Here is a 23,332-nt window from a genome sequence, read left to right as displayed (position 1 = left end):
TCCTAACTAAAATTCATACGGAATCACCTGAATAGCCAAAGCAATCCTGAGAAAGAAGAACAAAGCTGGGGGAAAATTACACTGCCTGATTTCAAGCTATACTACAAAAGTTATAGTAATCAAAACAATTTGGTCCTGGCACAAGAACACACCCACAGATAAGTGGAACAGAATAGAGAGCCCAGATATAAACCCAAGCATATATGGTCAATTAATATATGATAAAGGAGCCATGAGTATACAATGTGGAAAAGACAAGACTCTTTAATAACTGGTGTTGGAAAAATAGGACAGTTATATGCAAGAGTTTCATTCTCTTGAAATGAATAGTAGACTGGTGGCTTCCATGGGGGAGGGATTGGGGTAAGTGGGTGAGGGGGATGAAGAGGCACTCCATACAAAAAGTAAACTTGAAATGGATCAAAGACCTGAATGTAAGACATGAAACCATAAAACTCTTAGAAGAAAACATAGGCAACAATCTCTTGAACATAAACATGAGCAATTTTTTCCTGGACACATCTCCTCAGACAAGGGAAACAAAAATTGAACAAGTTGGGCTACAGCAAACTAAAAAGCTTCTGTACAGCAAAGGACACCATCAGCAGAATAAAAAGGCAACCTACAGTACAGGAGAATATATTCCTAAGTAATTTCTCTGATAAGGGGTTAACATCCAAAATACATAAAGAACTCATATTCCTCAACACTAAAAAAACATATAACCCAATTAAAACACAGTCGGAGGACCTGAATAGATATTTCTCCAAAGAAGAAAAACAGATGGCCAACAGACACATGAAAAGATGCTCCACGTTGCCAGTCATCATGGAAATGCAAATCAAAACCACAATGAGATATCACCTCACACCAGCTAGAATGCCACTATCCAAACAACAAGACATAACAGTGTTGGCGAGGAGGTGGAGAAAAGGCAACCATCATATGCTACTGGTGAGAATGTAAGTTGGTGCAGCCACTGTGGTAAGCAGTATGGAGGTTCCTAAAAAAACTGAAGACAGAAATACCATTTGACCCAGTAATTCCCTTTATGGGAATTTACCTGGAAAAAACAAAATCCCTGATTTGAAAAGATATATGCACCCCATGTTTATCACCAAATTATTTACAATAGCCAAGTTATGGAAGCAACCTAAGTGAGAAGATGTGGTACATATATAAACAATGGAGTATTATTAAGCCATAAAAAATCCTGCCATTTGCAACAACATGGATGTATCTAGATGGTATTATACTAAGTGAAAGAAGTCAGTAGAGAAATACAAATACCATATGATTTCACTTATTTGTGGCATCTAAAAACAAAGCAAAACAGAATAAATGAAACAGTAGTAGACTCACAGACACTGAGAAGTGACTGGTGCCTACCATGGGGGAGGGATTGGGGTAGGTGGGTGAGGGGGATGAAGAGGCACAAAAATTCTCATTCATAATGTAAGTTGATCATGGGGATGGTAGTACATCATGGAGAATACAGCCAATGATTCCGTAACATCTTCCTATGTTGACAGATAATAACAGCACTAGTGGAGGTGAGGATTTAATAATATGGGTAACTGTTGAACCATTGTGTTGTATATTTGAAGCCAATATAAGATTGTGTATCAATACTTCAACAAAAGAAATAAAAGAAAAATGAAGTTAGCTCTTGATTCCACACCCTAAAAAAGGAAATGTACAAGATGAGGCTACAACGCTTTATGCTATAAAACAAGAATGACCGAAAAGGAGGACACAGGTCAGTTTGGAAAGGGGCTCTCACTGGCCAAACATGAGACAATTTGGACGTAAGAAATAATGACTGCAGTGGATTAAATATGTAAAACAAAACATATGACTTACCTTTGGAGGTGGCTCAGGCTCTGGCTCTTTATTGTAAAATTGGTAAATAAAGAGGAAGAATAAATTATCTTTCTTATATTTTAGGGAAGCCAAGTAATTGATGAAGAAAAGTTTATTTTCTAAAGAACTCCAACTATTGATATAAATAAAATGATAGAATTAGAAAGCTATCACTTTTGTACCCTAATGATACAAAAGATCTGGGCAATAATTATCAACATTTACTGAAACCATTACATAAAAAATTGATGGGGTACTTTAAAATAGAGCAATCAAACTAATAGCACCTGTTAACCTCTTAATCAATGCTATCATTAAAAGACAACCTGATATTATGTACCTTCTGATGTGAATCAATAGGAAATAAACACGACCTATGAATTATTGTCCAAAAGGTATATACATTAAATCTAGTAACAACTCAACATCTAATCAACAATTTACTTAAAAAACAGGGGAAAGAGGAACAAGTTAAACAGCATCATAAATATGAAATCAATCAAATCCAGACTGTGGGAAATGCTACAGATTATCTGATTTCAGTGATTCTATAGCATTTTACTACACTGATGGGACAGTGACTGTAATGGGGTATTGTGGTGGAGACTTGATAATGGGGGGAATCTAGTAACCACAATGTTGCTCATGTGATTGTATATTAATGGTACCAAAATAAAAAAAAAATTGAGGGCATGTGTAATTTATAAGTTAAAAAAGGCTTAAGAGATATACTAACCAAATACAATGGATGATTTTCCTTTGGATCTTTATTTGAATGAACAATAAAAGGACATTTTTGAAGTATCTGGGAAATCTGAACACAAAGTGTTACATTATGTGGCAGCCACCAAATGGGCCTCACCAGTCTCCTACTGTGACATGAGTAATTAACTGTCATTTCAGCCGCTGTGGTCTGAATTCCACTGCAGTGGTCAGCTGAGCCCTGCTTCCGCTGGCTGCTCCATCAACCAGGGAGATGCAGAGCAAGAATACAAAGGCAAGCCCACTCCTGTAAGACGCTGGTTTACTCTGATGGGCACGGCACCTTTGGCTGGAGGACTTTAACAGTCTTGCTAAAACTTTCTTCAAACTGCACTGTGGATTAAAACTTCCTGCTCAACCATCCTCCTTCTGTCTCTCCTTCACAGCTGTCAGACTTGTACTGAAGTTGCCAGCATCCCCTCGCTCCTGCCCCATTTTTCCTCACAGGTGTTTTTCCCCAAAGTATCTCTTGCATCGAGGCCTCTCAGGAAAACCCAAACAGATGATATTAAAAAATTAGCACTACTTGGGGGATTACAATCCCCAACTTCAAGCTCTACTACAAAGCCACAGTAATCAAGACAATTTCATACTGCCATAATAACAGACCCATAGATCAATGGAATAGAATAGAGAGCTCAGATATAAACCCACACATATGGTTAATTAATATACAATAAAGGAGCCATGGATATACAATGGGGAAATGACAGCCTCTTCAACAACTGGTGTTGGCAAAACTGGGCAGCTACATGTAAGACAATGAAACTGGATTACTGTCTAACTCCACACAAAAATGAACAAATGAGACATCATCAAATGGATCAAAGATCTGAATATAAGTCATGAAACCATAAATCTCTTAGAAGAAAACATTGGCAAAAATATCTCAAATATAAACATGAGCAACTTCTTCCTGAACATATCTCCTTGGGAAAGGGAAACAAGCAAAAATGAACAAATGAGACTGCATCAAACTAAAAAGCTTCTGTACAGCAAAGGACACCATCAGCAGAACAAAAAGGCATCCTACAGTATGGAAGAATATATTTGTAAATGACATATCCAACAAGGGGTTAACATTTAAAATATATAAAGAACTCACACACCTCAACACCCAAAAAGCAAATAACACAATCAAAAAATAGGCAGAGGATCTGGACACTTCTCCAAAGAAGAAATTCATATGGTCAAAAGATGCTCCACATCACCAATCATCAGGGAAATGCAAATTAAAACCACCATGAGATATCACCTCACACCAGTTAGGGTGGCCAATATCCAAAAGACAAGGAACAACAAATGCTGGTGAAGACGCAGAGGAAGAGGAACCCTACTACACTGTTGGTGGAAATGTAAATTAGTTCAATCATTGTGGAAAGCAGTATGGAGGTTCCTCAAAAAACTAAAAATAGAAATACCATTTGACCCAGGAATTTCACTCCTAGGAATTTGCCCAAAGAAAACAAGATCCCAGATTCAAAAAGACATATGCACCCCTACATTTATCACAGCACTATTTACAATAGCCAAGACATGGAAGCAACCTAAGTGTCCATCAGTAGATGAATGGATAAATAAGATGTGGTACATATACACAATGGAATATTATTCAGCCATAAGAAGAAAACAAATCCTACCATTTGCAATGACATGGATGGAGCTAGAAGGTATTATGGTTGGTGAAACAAGCCAGGTGGAGAAAGACAAGTACCAAATGGTATCACTCATCTCTGGAGTATAACAACAAAGCAAAAACTGAAGGAGTGAAACAGCAGCAGACTCACAGACACTAAGAAGGGACTACTGGTTACCAAAGGGAAGTGGGTGGGGAGGGCAGACAGGAAGGGAGGGAGAAGTGGAGTAAGGGGCATTATGATTAGCACACATAATGTAGGGGGGCCACGGGAAAGGCAGCATAGCAAAGAGAAGACAAGTAGTGACTCTATAGCATCTTACTACACTGATGGACAGTAACTACAATGGGGTATGTGGCGGGGCAGACTTGGTAACAGGGGTGAATGTAGTAACCACAGTGTTGCTCATTTGAAACCTTCATAAGATTGTACATCAACGATACCTTAATAAAATAAAAGGCAAAAAAAATTAGCACTACTTTTTTAGATATAACATTGTGTTTACTTCCTTAAAGTCCTTTTCCATTATGACACATACTCAAGTATTTACAGGTGGAATGACAGAATGATTGAAATATAACTTTAAAAGTCCCCAGCAAAAAGATAACATGAAGGACAAAATAAGATTGACAAGATACAGATTATTTTCTCTATTTCTGTGTTATGTGAAAATGTCTACAGTAAGAAATGAAAAATACCTGTCCAGTAATCCTCAAAACTGTCAAGGTCATGAAAAATAAGGAAAACCTAAGAAACTGTCACAACAAAGAGGTGCATGAGACATGACAACTACATATAATGTGTTTTCTTAAGACTGGATCCTGGAACAGAGAAAGAACTTCAGGAAAAACTGAGGAAATCTGAATCAAGTATGAACTTGTTAGTAACAATGTATCAATGTTGGTCCATTAATTGTGACATATGCACCATACTAATGTTTAAGAGGTTAATAACAGGAAAACTTGGGGTTTTTGAGTACTCTGTAGTATCTTCCAGTAATTCTGTAGCCTAAAACTGCTCTAAAGCTTTTAAAAAGTAAAGCAAAACCAAAAAAAGTAGCTTAACTATCTCATCATATAAGAAAAAAAGGATTCCAAATAAGCATATACTTAAATTTTTTTTTTATACTCACTGGGATCCAATATTGTGGATTTCTCCTCAGTGATGAACTTAGCTAGAAAATTTTGAGGTTACAGAGAGTAAATCTGAAGATTCAATCTCCCCAGGGACCACCCCAGTGTCCATACATGAAAAAAAAAGAACAGAAAAGAAACTACAGCTCTGATGAAACATACATTTATTTATAAAATCAAGTTTTAAAATTTAACAAAAATGCATTATTGTTAACAAAAACCTTCAGGCAGTAACAGAGACTGACCTTGACACAGAAAAACAAAGATTCCATTCCACAGTCTCTTGGAGTTAGGAATCCACTCGAGTTCCAGAGATAACACTAAACTAATGGGCTTATGTCGAGCTGCGAATAATCATGCTGAGGCTTTTCCTGATACAATCTTTTGCAATGTAAGCAACAATGAAAAGATCACTTTTTACTTTACAAGTTTGTCTTATATGATTTATGTTAAGTCCAAAAAGAAAGACCAAGATATTTGCTTGAAAATAGAAATGCATAATGCAAAACTCCAAGCTTTGACCTGCATAGGAATCATTTGAAAAAACTCATTAAAACAGACTGCTGGGCCTCACCTCATTCAAGTGTTGGGTGGGACCCAAGAATTTGTATTTCTAACAGGTTTCTAAGTGAAAGACAATGCTACTAATGTGGGGACCATACTCTGAGAAAGACTGGCAAAATATTCAATAGGATAATAATTATTTCATTAAAGTGAGTATGTCATGGCATAAGGCAGAAAGTGTTGCTTTGTCACCTTGGGCAAATTATCCATCCCAATCTGCACCTTTAAAGAATCAAATAAAACCGACATGTAAAACATTTAACATAAAGCCTGGCACATATGGCTACTTAATCACTCATTACTGAATGTTTTTATGCTATACTAATTTAGGATTAAAGTTACATTTAAATTAAGTGAGTCACAACGCTTAGCTGAATCTCTTAAAGTATAATGATCTTAAAAGAGTTAACACGGACTAAGGCAAGTTTAGACCTCCTATGATCATCAGCAGCATTTTTGAAGTGTTGACTTATTCACCCCATTACAATTTTCACTGATACATTTTGAAATAGTAAAAAATACAATATGAAAATTACTGGCATAAATTTTATTTATTGGTATACAGTCTTAGTTTCAAGTATACACCACAGTAGCTCAAGTTTCTCATATTAAATCCTCACCCCCAGTACTACAGCTGTCAACATAGAAGACGTTACAGAACCATTGCTGTGTTCTCCATGCTGTAATATCCCCATGCCCAACCTACACTGTGAATGAGAATTTTCAAGCCCACACTCCACACCAAACTACCCCAACCCCTCCCCAATGGTAACCACCATCCTTGTTCAATATCTATTAGTCTACTGCTGTTTTATTGTTTTGCTTTGTGCTTATATTCCATAAATAAGTGAAATCATATGGTATTTGTCTTTCTCCATCTGATTTACTTCACAGATAATAATACCCTCTACATCTATCCATGTTGTTGCAAATGGCAGGATTTCTTTTCATTTTATGGCTAAATATTCCATTGTGTATATGTATCACATTTTCATCCATTCATCTACTGATGGACACTCTGGTGGCTTCTGTATCTTGGCTACTGTAAACAATGCAGCACTAAACACAGGGGTGCCTATATGTTTTTGAATCAGGCATTTTATTTTCTTCAGGTAAATTCCTAGAAATGGAATTGCTGGGTCAAATGGTATTTCTACTTTTAGTTTTTTGAGGAACCGCCATACTGTACCAATTTACATTCCCATCAACAGTGTAGGAAGGTTCCCTTTTCTCCACATTCTCACCAACGCTTGTTATGTCTTGTCATCTGGATAGTGGCATTCTAGGTGGTGTGAGGTGATATCTCATTGTGGTTTTGACTTGCATTTCCATAATGACTGGCAATGTGGAGCATCTTTTCATGTGTCTGTTGGCCATCTGTTTTTCTTCTTTGGAGAAATATCTATTCAGGTCCTCCGCCCATGTTTTAATTGGGTTATATGTTTTTTTAGTGTTGAGGAATATGAGTTCTATATGTATTTTGGATGTTAACCCCTTATCAGAGAAATAATTTAGGAATATATTCTCCTGTACTGTAGGTTGCCTTTTTATTCTGCTGATGATGTCCTTTGCTGTACAGAAGCTTTTTAGTTTGCTGTAGCCCAACTTGTTTAATTTTTGTTTCCCTTGTCTGAGGAGATGTGTCCAGGAAAAAATTGCTCATGTTTATGTTCAAGAGATTGTTGCCTATGTTTTCTTCTAAGAGTTTTATGGTTTCATGTCTTACATTCAGGTCTTTGATCCATTTTGAGTTTACTTTTTGTATGGAGTGCCTCTTCATCCCCCTCACCCACCTACCCCAATCCCTCCCCCATGGAAGCCACCAGTCTACTATTCATTTCAAGAGAATGAAACTCTTGCATATAGCTGTCCTATTTTCCCAACACCAGTTATTAAAGAGTCTTGTCTTTTCCACATTGTATACTCATGGCTCCTTTATTGTATATTAATTGATCATATATGTGTTTGGGTTTATATTTGGGCTCTCTATTCTGTTTCACTTATCTTTGGGTGTGTTCTTGTGCCAGTACCAAATTGTTTTGATTACTGTAACTTTGTAATATAGCTTGAAATCAGGCAGTGTAATCCCCCCACCCCAGCTTTGTTCTTCTTTCTCAGGATTGCTTTGGCTATTCAGGGTCTTTTGTGATTCAGTATGAATTTTAGTTAGGATTATTTATTCTAGTTCATTAAAAAATGCTGTTGGTGTTTTGATAGGAATTGCACCGAATCTGTAAATTGCTTTGGACAGGATGGCCATTTTGACAATGCTAATTCTTGTTAGAGGGAAATTCACTATTTGAATTTGCAGTGTTCCACAAATACTCGTCTGTTATGTTTTTGTTTTCATACTTTTCCACGTATTGCTTGATTTGTTTTAATTTGGTCATTGAGCCATTATTTAGAAGCATGTTGTTTAGCTCTCAAGTGTTTGTAGGCTTTTTTATTTTCTTTGTGTAATTTATTTCTAGTTTCATACCATTGTAGTCTGCAAAGCTGCTTGATAAAAATCTTAATGTTTCTGAATTTGTTGAGGCTTTTTTGTGACTCAGTATGTGATCTACTCTGGAGAACATTCCATGTACACTTGAGAAAAATGTGTGTCCTGCTGCTTTTGGGTGGAGTGTTCAACAGATATCTGTTAAGTCCATCTGATCTAATGTATTATTCAGTGCTTCTGTTTCTATAGGCATAAATTTATTTTAAATTAGTGATATTTTTCATTGCCTTTAACCATCCATACATGAAACTTTGAATGTTCTACAGAAGGCTAATTAATTTTCCAACTTAACACTGTATCAAATAAATGTATTCTTACCAAGAACAAATAGTAGGTCCTTCAAATGGGATTTTCTATGCCTTTTACTGATAGCTTTCTTATACTTTTGTGCTACAAAAATAAAATAAATACCTTTCTACTGATTTTTCTTAATAATTTGCTTCCACAAAGTTAAAATGTCACCAATGACATCAACTTTTGTTTAACCACAGTAAAAGCTCACATTTTAAAGGAATGAAATAATTCTCTGTATAAGACTATAACATAACAAAGACAGTGAATTTTAGGTCCCATGGTATACCTAAGCAAGGCTAGTGACTGATCATTAAATGGTTTGAGACTGTAATACATACGGAATAATTTTGTACACTTTATGTGAAAAACTTGTTTTTCTTTCACATGTACTAAGTCAAAGTCCAATTCTACTTTTCTACCTGGCTCCTATTTTTTTTCTCATATTGCTCAACTATCTGACATTGAGTAGAAAGCCTTTTCCTTTATTAGAAGGATCTTATTCAGTCACAAGTTTTTTGAAAGTGAGAGAAAATTGTGCACGTGTTCCAGTATTATGAGACAAAGTTTGCTTTCTAGCATCCTTTTTAACCTCATCTGGCTAGACATAAAAATATAATGGATGGACTGTAAAGGATATCACCAGTCCTATATCCTTAACATGAAAGTCCAATAATATGTAAATTCTTTCCAAGAAGTTGGCCAGCAATAAAATGTAACCTCTTGTAGAGGTGAAAAAAAGAAACTAGAGGTATGAGATTAAGAAAATATGTGGGTAGTTTACAGCTACTGATAGAACTGTGTGTATGCACAGCGTGAATCTAGAAGAAAAAACAGGGATTTGATGAAGTTAAGATAAAGGAGTACAGTTCCAAGTCAGACTAGGAGATCTAGCAAATTTTCTCAATAGGCTTGCTAAGAGTATGTTGTTACATAAAGACTTGAGACATTATCTAAACAGTTTGACTGAAGAATGTGTGTTCACTTGTTAGGCATTATGACATTACTAAGAAGATTAATTTAGAGTTCTTGAAGTAAAGAAGTCTGATTAGCTTCTGCAGGTGTATGAAGAATGACACATTAGCAAAAGGTTATGTAAACCATTAGGTAAAAACACAAAGACTGGAATTTTACATTCCCAGACCCCTACTTATCTTTTTCAAACTATCAAGGACCTGAAATTCTCTGAACACCATCAGATTTAGTTAATTCAAATTTTGAATTTAGAAATTATTCATGTAGTTTTAAAACACAAAGACAACATTTTCAGTCAGGCTGAACATGTATGTACTTCCTCACTTAAGAAAAAACAAAATTCCTTCTACAATATACCAAATAAAGATTTTAAAATACTGCAAACTGTTTCAATCAGAAGTACATAACATTATCCTTCAACTCTGTAAGTAAAATTATGGTCAGGGTTTTACAAATAGTAGAGGGAAGAAAAAATAATTAGTGTGAAAATAAATGAAAAATTTATTTTTATTTAATATTATTTTACATGCAAAGCACATTCATTAGAAGTTAATCAGTATAAAGTTGACTACTCCACAGTGAAAATCTATGCAATGGGAACTATGAAAGCTGTCTATATCACACTAATTATCCTGATGCTTTTCTACAAATATTTGGATTACCTGAATTAGCTGATTTTCAACAAAACAGCAAATTTTAGCTTTCATATGGTCTTTTTTGGCAGCAAAAGCCATCTAATACTTAAATTTAGAAGGAAAATGTAATAATCAAAAACCCTGAATAATATAGCCAAATCTTAAGACAAGTTTACAAAAAAAAAACCTAATTACGTATCAGAGGAAGAAATAAAACAAAACAGACATGTAATAAATGTCCATCACTAACATTCTATTATTACCAAAGTATTATGTGCCAATTTGTGAACCACTTATTGAGACTTAAATAATTAAAAAACAAACCGATAATCAGTAACATATACAGAAAGACTAACAAAACCACACTTGAGTACCACCAACAATCTGGTGTATCTGACATACATCTTTTTACTTCATTAATTTCTTGAATGTTCTTCTCACAATGCATAATCATCTAAAAGAATATGGTAATATACTTCCCAATATGCATCAGGTCTTTCATGCCACCATTCAGTAAGTGCTGCAGCAAATTAAATAGTACCTATTAACTAGACCTAAAAGACAACAGCTGGACAGTTAATACAAAAAAATACTTTTGAGTCAACTATTCAGGTTAGACTATCCAATGCTGCCTAAAATTTAACTTTGTGCTCCTGGCACACACTACATGGACTGTACTCTGCTGGATGGAAGGGTTGGTCCATTACCATTAAAAAAAACAAAACAAAACTTCTCTACTATCTATAATGGTATACCCAGTTAACTAATACTTGCTGAAAAAAATAGGTATGAAAATCTAGTCATCCCTTCTTCATACTCCTTTCACATACTCACATGTAATTATTTTTATGATGGAGATATGACATTGCTATGAATTTCTAGTTAAGTAAAAAACAGTATCGGCTCGGGTTTTCTTGGGTAATGGTTTAAAAGTCTTTACACTGAGAATGAAACAACTAACTTCTATACATCAATGAAACTGAACAGAAGGGGGAAGTGCTGTGCTGAGGCATTCAGTGAGCAAAATGTTTGCCGTCTGTCTGCATGCTTTCAGTTTAATGGAACAACAAAAGAAAAGTGTCACTAGTTCTCACGTAAGTAATAGAAATTACAATCCTGGTCAATAGGATGTCCTTTATTTATGAGGGTGAGCATAGTTCCAATATAAAGTAAGTCAAGTTTAGGGTTATATAATAGGAATGGGGTTCACATATGATAAAAGAGTATTTAGCATTGACTTTAACATGTTATTTTAAAGTTCTGATTTCTGAATGCTAGTTCTTTCTCACTTAATATATTCCCCCCAATGAAAAGCTGGTATATTTGGTTTCTTATAGAATAAGATGAAAATATATGCCTTAATCTTATTAACAGGTTATTGACAAAACCATGAAGTCATTAAGTGCCAACACCGCATGAAACTTACTAGGTACTGACTTTAGGTCATAAAACTACAAAACTGATAAAAAGATGACTAACACTGTATGTACAGATATTGTCTAGGACATCAAATCTGTATCAAAGTCTTTTCTATTTTGTCTTACACTGTTTAACATATGAATGTATCTATTACACTGATTTGTATTATATTCAACAAAACAAAGTGGACTCAAATTTTTCATTTTGATTTCTAATTATACAAATCCAGATTAATCCAGAAAATATAAACCACATGTAGTTGAGATGGCTTTTTTACCTGAAGAACACATGGCTTCTACCACAATTAAAAAGTTATTTTAAAGAAAAAAATAATACACTCCTTTCATTTGTCTGCCCAATACTTAATTTTCTGTTTTGAACTACTTGAGCCAGTGTAAAAGTGCTATCTACTATACTTTTTAAATTCATTTAGAAATACACACCCTAATGCCTTCCTCCCTCTTCCTCTCTAACGGTAACTGTACTGCAATAAAAAAACAATTCTAGAAAAATGAAGTAGAGATTACTTTAGCAATTCTCAAGTTAATGCATGTCAGAAAACAGAGAAGTCATGTTCATTTTAAAGTTAATAAACTTATTATTTTGCAAATAATATCATAAACACATAAAAACTTTGAATATGCTTTATTATGCCACAAATTCTCAGGGAACATAAGAAATATTATCTCTAAATGTGACTAAAAATTTCACAAACAGTAGCACTTTATTGACAACACCCAAGTTTTCTAGGGTAGTGTACATATTAAAGTTATCTTTTAAAAAAAATCAATGCTTCTGATAAATATTAAAGGAAAATTGTAGCAGATGCTACTCTATTTTTCAATGTTCAGTTTAAAAATCTGTATGTAATATGAAAATATGTTTTAAGAACAGAAGGGCTACTTGTGCACTCTGTCTAAGTTGTCAAGCTCTTGGGTTTGAACTAGGTACCATTATGTAAAAGATCACTGTTGGAAATTTTCCCAATAAACTGAACAAAGCAAAATTTTTTTAACAAATCAGTCTTTAAAAGCATTAACAACTGGTGTAATTTTTAAAGGGAAAATGAAATATTCCTTTACTTACATTTGCATTAAATTGAAAATTCAAATCTTTTACTGAAAAATCAATACATTAATAAATTTTAAGGCTGAATACTGACAGCATTTTCACAACATTCAAAGTGTGGATGGGCAACTGGGCAATACTAGCATTTCCTAGATAAGGGTAGCTAAAGGGAGATGAGTATCTTGTAACTAAAGCTGATGACTCAACTTGTCATACCATGTGGCATGTGGGCAGCAGATCTCTGTTCCCATGCCAGGGAATATTCTCCAAAAAGGATGCTTGAAGGCAATAATGCTGCAGCTCTCTAATTTGGTAATCTAATAGTGAACTTTTTGATACATACACATGGACATATGAAAATTCCTCCAGAGACCATGCTAATTATTAAATAAACTCAGAGGGGGAAAAATGCCAGGGGATAAAATTATGTTAATTCCAGAGTCTCCAAAGGAAGCCACAGGAGGAAAGAGGTAAGGGCAGCTGTTTCCAAACCCAGATTATGGTCAGAGTGACCAGATGGCAAGCTTTAAGAATTCTGTCCAGGATCTCAGCCTAAACCTATCTATAAACTAGAGCCAAACTTCTTCTCAAGCAACACAAGTGATTCTGATGATCAGCCAAAGTTGAAACTTTCAAGTGGGAAGGTGGGGGAGCCAAGCTAGGTCACTATGGAGATTTAGAATCCAACATCTGATATTTTTCAATTATTTCACATTTTTTCCAATTGTCTCACCTTCCCTATTTTTCTAATAGTGAATAATGAAGGGGCTTGCCAAGTGAAGAAAAGAGTCAATAGGGCACCAAAAATAGGTTTTACTACGTTAAGACCACTTATGTACATTAATTAAACAAAACTGTTGTATACTATTTGAGATTCAATCATAAGGCAGACATTTCTTACTGTTAATGTATTTTAAAGACAGGGGTCTTCTTACTCAACATGACAATGTCATCAAGACAACTCTAAACACTAATGATATTTAATAGGAAAGAAAATCTGTGTAATTCTTCAAAATGAAAGTTTTTAAATATTCAATGTTAAGAAGACAATCCCTTAAATGTGAGGTAGGGGAATAATTCTCTCATATGAGAACAACAGTGACACAGTGTTATTCTCCAAGTTAGAAATTAAGCAAAGTATTTCAGTACTATTTCTGTTTACGTACTGTTTTGTTAATATAAGTATAAATGTTTTAAGTATGGATAAATATTTTGGTTTTTATTTTAATGCGTATGATAATTAAAAGTATGGGTTTTTTTCTTATACACTGATATTGTATACATTCTCCAGCTTGTGAATAAAGAACTTTAAAAATATCCCATGCTCACTTATAAACCTTGGAATAACAGAAAAGGTAGTACCTATATAAGAAATTTTATATTAAAATTATAACTGTATGCTTTTCAGAAGTTACAGTGATTTAAAATTTTTTCAATATTCAAATACAAAATAGTACATTTTAATTTACTATAGCATAATTCAAGTATTCTCTTAAATTTTATATTCAGCCAACTAGTACATGATATTAAGTAACTTTTTATAATAGCTTTCCTTTTTAAAGATGACTGTTACACAATAGTGTGATTCTCTTTTACTCTAAATTGCTTAGAATTATTTGAAAGAACAAATGACAGTAGACACAGACCTTTATGATTAAATCATCAACACATAGAAGGTTACTCACATCAGCAATAAGGCATTTGCAGATAACTCCCCAAAAATATTTGACTTCATGTAAACAAAGACTATGTATATTTCTTAAGGGAGAAAATACATTACCATAGATAAAATATATTCATATGGTTGTGACTCTAAACCATATATTATCTGAATAACACACAAAACCAAAAAAGGCATAAGCTATTATTTTAATAACTGAAAGATGTTACTTATTTGTGAAATATAAGGTTGATAACTTTTCTAAACTAATAATGAAACAGAAATATTTTGAAAATAAACATCCACTATTTTCTAGAAATAAATATACATACTTAATGTATTGCAGCATAGGAATTTTGTCCTAGCACTAACCATAACATTCAATCAGTAGTTTTAAAATATTTTTTCCACATTGAGCCTTGAATCTTCTACCTTGTTAGCTGCCCAACAACTTTCAAAAGAGTTTTATTCTCCTGCTTCAGTTGTTCATTTTCATCTTCTATGTCATCTAGGTCCTTAAGAAAACCAAAAGGAAAATATGTGAGTTTTCAAAATACTTAGGAGACATTCTGACAGTGATAAAAGTGATTAAAAACACTTCAAAAAGTACACAAAGGTAATTCATATAAGCAATTAATTTTAAAACATGGGCAAGTTCTGAAAACAACTTCAGGTGGAGCATGCCCCACCTAAAGGGAGCATCCACTACTCAGCTCCTCACTGTTATCATCAGAGGGCAGCTCTTGCCAGATCCTTCAGATTTTCAAGAGAAGCCAGAAGTCAGATTTCTTTAGTTGTGAATCTTCCAAATTTTTAATTATTGTAAATAATTAAAATTTTAAATTAAAAACAAATTCCCCCTTCCCCAAGATTAAGGGCTAAACAAAAGACATATGTGGCAATACGAGGCTCTCTCTGGGCCTCGACTGCAACCTTGTGTCAAGTTAGGCATCAAAAAGATCCAAGCCCAGCTTCTGGATGTACTCCGCTGCTTGCTTGCGGGTGAGGATCTGGGAGGTGGCGGAATTGGAGCAGACAGAAAAGAGATCCGGGGATTGAGTTAATCTGGTTCAATGTATATGTCAAGCTTCTCTATGATATTTTGTTTGAGGAAAAGGTTTTAAAGCTTAAAAAACTGGAAGTCATTAAAGTAGGTAATCACCCTCCAGCTTTAAAATTACATGATTTCAGCTCTATGTTTCCTATATTAATTCTAGTGCCATAAATACAATCATTTGATAAATATGAGAACAATATACCATTAGTTTTAGTTAGAAAAAACATAATTTCAAGGCAGACTATTTACTGATGATTGGAAAAACAGACATTTACAGATTTATCCTTGCAATTCAGAATACCAAAACTTGGAAACATCAATCTGAATTTAAGTGTGCTATTGGACAGCAGCAGTCTAAATTTCGCATACTGTCATCGAACAATTAGGTAAATGATTTTAAAATGTACAAAAATAATTTGCATTTACTCACAAACTAAATTAATGATATGGGAAATTAGTACGTTGAAACCAGCAACAATAAAATAATGGGATTCCTAAAATTACAACTGAGACCTTCCTAAGATTTAAAGGTAAATGATAAAATACATTCATGTAGCATTACTAGATTATAAACTGTGAAGGCAGGCATTCTTATTTTGATGTATACATTACCTAAGATAGTGCTAATACTTCACAGACATAAAAAATATTTGCTGATATATCATATGCCAGAACCAACAGAATGTCTTTATGTTGACGCAAGGTGAAAGGCAGCCTACAGGGATGGAAAAACTGATTTAGAATTAGGACTACCAACTACCTGAGGGCAAAGAGTGGCTCGCTGATTACTATGTGATCACTTCATAGGACTGAACAAGCAAGCTGAATCTTGAGTTTCAGTGTCTTCATCTGTAACCTACAGTTAATGCCTATAGCTTCATTAGAAATGGGTCTATACATAATGGAACCTCTCTATTTTCTCTTTCCTAGTCATAGTTAAAAAATTGGATTAGCAATTTGTTCTTATTTCCCTGAAGCAATGTTATTTCTTTCCTCCATCTTACTGGATGCCTTTTCAAAGCAGAACTACAGAATCTCTTATCATTACCTAAGTATGGCTAGCATCAATACCACTTGCTTCTTAAGCCGGAAATAAATTCTAGGGCTTAAAGCAAAAAATAAAATAAAGAGCTACAAATAGCAGTAATAGAAACCTTGGGGGTAGAGGGCTAAAACTAAAGTTGGGGATGTATACATATAATTGGAGGAAAAAGAAGTAGTAAAAATACGAAGACATCTGGAGTTTGTTATGGCAAGAAAGTAGCAATTTTAGTTCTTTTCACAAAGGCAACTTTGTGCCAGTGCCGTTTTTCTGTGTGGCCTGACCAAGCTGCATCTTCTTCCCAGACTCTAACAAAACACAGAATAAATCCATTCATCAGCTCATCCCTAAAGGAATATTAAGTGAAAAAAACTGATAATTGGTCAGAGGAAATCAGTTTATATGGTACTACCAACAAATTACAATCTCATTAACAAAAGAATGAACTAAATAATGAAATTAAATAATTTCTTCATATTTTATGTATTTTCATCCAATTGCTAGAAAAAAAAGGAAACCATGAAACTGAAATATGTGAATACTCACTCTATTTAATAAATCAATTTCTTCTTTGAGTTTTCCGATCATTTCCTCTTTATCTTGCATTAGTCTCACAAGTCTTAAATTTTCTTGCCTTTCTCTTACTACTTCCTGGTAGATATAATTACAAAATATTAATTGGGAAGTAATAGTTTGTTTATAATCTTAAATGGCACCCATTTATCAAGTTTTGTAAATTAAAATACCTTGGACATACGAAAATTTACCTTAAGTCACCTGGTGATGGGGGAGGACCCCATCCCAGGAAGGAACCAGAAATAAGAGGAATGCAGGGGTTGTAAGGTATGTTTCTAGTTAAACTGATGCTTGCACAAGTCTTTAACAAATACTAATACTCAATGACTGTCCCTCTTTAAACTTATCACCATTAGTAATGAGATATCTTATTTTTTAATAGATAATATCCTGTTTGAGGAAATTCAAAATTCAAAATTTTTATTAAAAATACAAAGTTTACGAGAAGGAGATGGCCCTATGGAAAATGCTAAACAGAAAAAATATGATCCTCAATTTTACTTCTGGCTCTGCCAGTTAACCGCTAATGGATAAAATGAAGGAACTGAAATAGATTACTGGTTTGTAAACTTTTTTTTTCCTTGAAACAATTCAACACCTTTTTCAGAGAAATCTCATTTAGAATACTGGGCCTTAGGCTGGGTTAGTCACCTGGGGGCAAAAGAGAAGCAGAACTATATAAAGGTCTTGCCCAGAGTGAGCTTTTTTCCTAGCAGTCCTCAGAGAAAGTAGCTAGCAGTCTCATTAATCAGCTTCCGCCAACTACTAGCAACTTAATTCAAATGCTTGTGCTTTTTTAAAACTAAACGCCTTTCTGAAATGCATTAGCTTATATATTCCTTAAATTTTTTTATTTGAACTCATAGAAACTAGTGTTAAACTCAGATGTGAATTTAAAATAATCAAAGTGTTATAAAAACAAATGACTTAAATTTAAATCTCTACTTAAAACAATCTTTGCATCATGGGGAATAATTCCAAGTTGGCAAAACAAAATATATTTTCAACAAACAGAAATAATTCAGCACCATTATCAATTTTAGGGGTTAAATCCTAAAGAACAAACCTGCGATCCTATGGTTAATAAATCTATGCCAATATTCATTTGAGTTGTTCTCAAAGATACTCCTAACCAGGTTTATTCTTTAAATTGTTTCAAACACCAAAGATGGAAAACAAAACAAACAAAACAAAAAACCTCACCAAAAATGACCTTGGGCTCCAACTTAGAATCCAGAAGAAAGTCTACAAATGATAATCTATACAGTTCATATAATAAACACATAGCAGTACACATTGCTAGCATAGACTTCTAACCATTTCAAAGGCGAAGACTATTTTCAATACATTAGAGATAACACTTGGCAGAATGAGTATCCATTAAATAAAAGGAATTCTTTGTATTGGCTCTATTTCTAAAAGCATTAACGTCAATATAACTGAATTGGAAAGTATTAAGGAAATCAGAAAATTCCTAGAATTTTGCATCTAGAAAATAGATACCTGAGACAGTGACAAAAAAGCTGTTACTTAACTAGCTATGGAAACCAATGAACACTAAATGAGATCTTCCGTTACTATTTCTCATTCTTTTTCCTTTTGGGCACTGTCTTTCCTACAAATTTCAGTTGCTATAGAAGTAAAAAAGGAATCCTAATGGTATATTAATTTTATCAATCTTAAATAATTTGTAAGTCATACCTTTTCAAGATCTTCAATTTTCTTTTCCAATGTGCTACTTGAGACCAAACTACCTGAAGCACTTGCATCCCTGTTGTATCTGCTGAACCCACTTCTCTCTGTTCGGGGATATCTACTTGAAATATCTTCTTCAGAGGCAGTAGCTGTGCTATGGAAATAAAAATATATATTAAAAAAATACCTACTATTCAGCCAGAAGAATCCCAAGAGTATTTTCTTTTGACTATAAATAATTATCACTCCCCTGAGGACACATGACATGGTTATAGTAGACAACTTACTTATAACTATCCAAAGTAATCATTATTCCAACACAATGAAAATTCTTTTGACCAATGTCTACTGTTAAGTAGCTGCTAGTACCAGACACTGTTCTGGGTACTGAAGATGTAATGGCAAACACCGATGTGACTCTGCTCCTCACAGAGCTTTCATTAATATAACCAATTGTAACAAAGCACAAGATGACCACCACAATAAGCTAAATGTAGCATACTATGAGGACTATAACAGGAGACCTAATATACACTGTGTGTGGTGAAGAACCACTTTCCTTCTCTTTTTTTATAATTCCAATCCATCATCGACCACTACTTTTGTAAGAGCAAATATAAAAGTGTACTGGAAAAATAAAAGTTAAAAAGTCCATACAAAATACAAGCCCCAATGTTAGATTCACACCCATAAAATTTTATTTCAAAAACACAATTAGAATAAACAGAAAAAAAGAATTACATAAAACTGTGTATGTTTCATTGAAAGTATGCATATAGGCAATTATAATAGAAACAGCTATAATAACTATGGACACATGGTTATAGGAGATAACTTATTTATAGCTAAAGAAATTAATCATTATTCCAACACAACATGAACTATGAATGTAATAGCAATTCTTCACATTAAACATCAATTTACACACTTTGAATAGCATATATGTCAATATTTAAAGTTTTTAATGTAATAAGTGAGCATGCTTGTTTTTTATATCATGAACTACTTTCTTTGCTACAGATTCACCCAACATCTTCAAGCAAACATCTTTGTCTTGTCATTTGTGTATAGTTTTTAATGTCAGCAACTGGAAGTGAGACTTTAAAAAAAACTCAAAGCACTAATGATTACATATGAAATCCTGAAGATCTGTGTCTGTCAGCTTAAGTACAATATTCTTTCTTTCAAATGAAGCACTTCTGATGGTGAACGTATTCATGTCATGAATATAAATGCCACTTAAATTTTGATGGTTTAATGTTTTTAGTAGCCAGCGTATCACTGCAAATAACCCACTGTAGTTTTAGCACTTTCCTATCAATTATGGCTAAAAATGGAACTCACTGTAAGAGAGACAAAGCTTCCCCAAAAAACTAGCACAAACTCTTTTGGCCTGTATCTCTTTGAAATCATTTGATCACATTCAGAAAAGGTGTATCTCTTACCAAAAAAGAAAAGTCCAGGAACGTTTGTTTTACCATGTAAGTTAGGGCTAAAAATAAAGAACATAAATTCTATTTCCTTGATTTACACAACAAAAGCAGAAGTTGAAAAGAATGATTTTTACTCTTTATTTGCTTGTTTTATTTTTAATAATTCTATATTTATTTTTAAATTATTTTACTTACAGAACAAGAATAAAAGTCTGATTAAATTTTATGCAGATTTTTAAGTAAATGTTTACATTTTCTTCAGTTCTTATACATTTTACATTGCAAAAGACTAACATAAAAATAACACACATTTAGTACGATACACATTCTTCCCAAGCTCACACAGTACATTCACTGAAAGAACATATTCTGGGCCAGGAAAGATACCTTCACAAATTTAAAAGAATATAAATTATACAATGTCTACTCTCAAGACTACAACAGAATTAAATTAGAAATAAGTAACAGAAAGGTAACTGGAAAATACCCAAGTAAATGGGGATTAAACAACACATTTCTAAATAACACATAAGTTGAAGAAGAAATCTCAACAGAAATTTTAAAATAAAAATTAGTTTTAAAAAATTAGTTTCTTTTGTTAAAAGAAATTTTGAACTAAAATGAACCCACAACTGAAACTGTGAGATGTAGTGAAAGAAAGCAATGCTTAGAGGGAATTTTATAGCACTAAATACATATATTAGAAAAGAAAGGTCTAAAATCAAGACTCTTAAGTTTCTACCTTAGGAAACTAGAAAGGGAAGAGTAAATTAAATCAAAAGTAAGCAGAAAAAATGAAATAATAAGAACTAGAGCAGAAATAAATGAAATTGAAAACAGAAAACCAATGCACAAAATCAATGAAACCAAAAATTATTTCTTTGAAAAGACCAATAAAATCAATAGACCTCTAGCCATGCTGTGTAAAAGAGAGGACACAGATTACTAATATCAGAAATGAAATGGGGGACATCACTAAAAGTCCATGGACATCAAAAGGATAATAAAGAAATAGTGTGAACAATTTGATAACTTAGATGAAGTGAACCACTTCCTTGAAAGATACAATCTGCCAAAACTCACACAAGAAACAGAAAATCTGAATAGGCCTACATCTATTTAAGAAATTGAATCAATAATTATTCACCCTCTAAAACAGAAAGCACAAGGTATAGACAGGCTCACTGGTGAATCCTACAAAACATTAGGGAAGAAATTTTATCAGTCTCTAAAAGCTCTTCCTGAAGACCGTAGCAGAAGCAATACTTCCTAACTCATTCTATGAGGCCAGCATTACCCTAATACCAAAACCAGACAAACATACACAAGAAACAACTAGACTAATATATCTCATTAACACAGATGCAAAAACACTCAACAAAATATCTGCAAATCAAATTCAACAATGTACAAAAAGAATTACATGCCAAAGTCAAGTCAGACTTATTCCAGATATTCAAGGTTGGTTCAGCACTCAAAAATCAATTAATATAACCCATCACATCAACAGGCTAATGAAGAAAATTCACATAATCGTACCAAAAGATACAGAAAAAGCACTTGAAAAAATCCAATACCTAATCATGATAAAAAGTCTGGCCACACTAAGCACAGAAGGGAACATCCTCAACTTGAATAAGAACATCTACAAAAAAACCTCCATCGTCCTTACTGGTGAGACACTCAAAGCTGCTAAGACTTGGAACAAGGCAAGGACATCCCTTCTCTCTTTCCCCTCCTGTTCAACATCTTACTGTTAAGCCCTTGCTAACGCAGTTAAGACAAGAAAAGGAAGTAAAAGGTACACGGATGGGGAAGGAAGAAATAAAATTGTCTTTGTTCACAGATGACATGGTTTCCTATGCAGAAAATCCAAGAGTAACAAAAATATTCCCAGAACTATTAAGTAATCACAGCATGCTTGCAGGATACAAGGTTAACATATATAAGTCAGTGACTTTCCTACATAACAGCAGTGAACAAGTGGAATTTGAAATTAAAAACACAATACACTTATATTAGCTCTCCCCAAAATGAGTTACTTAGGTATACATCTAACAAAATATGTACTACATGTATATGATGAAAATTACAAAACTGATTGAGAGATACCAAAGCGCTAAATAAATAGAGAGATATTTTCTGTTAATGAATAGGAAATTCAATAATGACAGTATGTCAGTTCTTCCCAACTTGATCTAGAGGTTCAATGCAAGCCCAATCAAAATCACAGCAAGTAAAACTATTGGAAGAAAACATAGGCAAAATTTCTTGAATATAAACATGAGCAACTTTTTCCTGAATGCATCTCCCTGGGCAAGGGAAACAAAATAAAAAATGAACAAACGGGAATACATCATGCTAAAAAGCTTCTGTACAGCAAAGGACACCATCAGCAGAACAAAAAGGCATCCTACAGTATGGGAGAATATATTTGTAAATGACATATCTGACAAGGGGTTAATATCCAAAATACATAAAGAACTCACATGCCTCAACACCCAAAAAGCAAATAACCCTATTAAAAAATGTGCGGAGGATATGAACAGACACTTGTTCAAAGAAGAAATTCAGATGGCCAACAGGCACATGAAAAGATGCTCCACAATTAATATAACCCAGGGAAATGCAAATTAAAACCACAATGAGATATCACCTCACACCAGTTAGGAAGGCCAACAGAGAAAAGACTAGGAACAACAAATGCTGGTGAGGATGCGGAGAAAGGGGAACCCTCTTACACTGCTGGTGGGAACGTAAGCTAGTTCAACCATTGTGGAAAGCAATATGGAGGTTCCTCAAAAAACTAAAAATAGAAATACTATTTGACCCAGAAATTCCACTCCTAGGAATTTGCCCTAAGAATGTAGGATTCTAGTTTCAAGAGGACATAAGCACCCCTATGTTTATCACAGCACTATTTACAATAGCCAAGAAATGGAAGCAACCTAAGTGTCCATCAGTAGATGAATGGATAAAAAAGATGTGGAAGATGTGGTACATATATACAATGGAATATTAT

The 23,332-nt window shown here is 33.8% G+C and overlaps 1 protein-coding gene across 1 annotated transcript in view; it reads right to left on the bottom strand.

Annotated features, from left to right (window-relative positions):
- Window positions 1-10,208: 10,208 nt before the first annotated feature.
- The window catches only part of PAWR (pro-apoptotic WT1 regulator), a 102,678-nt gene continuing 89,554 nt past the window's right edge, over window positions 10,209-23,332 (bottom strand). The window contains exons 5-7 of the mRNA XM_037010684.2: window positions 18,884-19,031; window positions 17,153-17,257; window positions 10,209-15,022 (exon numbers count right to left, since the gene is read on the bottom strand). Coding sequence (XP_036866579.1) covers window positions 14,936-15,022; window positions 17,153-17,257; window positions 18,884-19,031 — 340 coding nt within the window. The 3' untranslated portion in view covers window positions 10,209-14,935. The remainder of the gene's footprint in view (window positions 15,023-17,152; window positions 17,258-18,883; window positions 19,032-23,332) is intronic.

The sequence above is a fragment of the Manis javanica genome, chromosome 10 (genome assembly GCF_040802235.1).
Source record: "Manis javanica isolate MJ-LG chromosome 10, MJ_LKY, whole genome shotgun sequence".
NCBI classification, from domain to species: Eukaryota; Metazoa; Chordata; class Mammalia; order Pholidota; family Manidae; genus Manis; species Manis javanica.
Note: the sequence above shows the minus strand (reverse complement) of the source record. Positions and strands in the feature narration are given on the sequence as shown.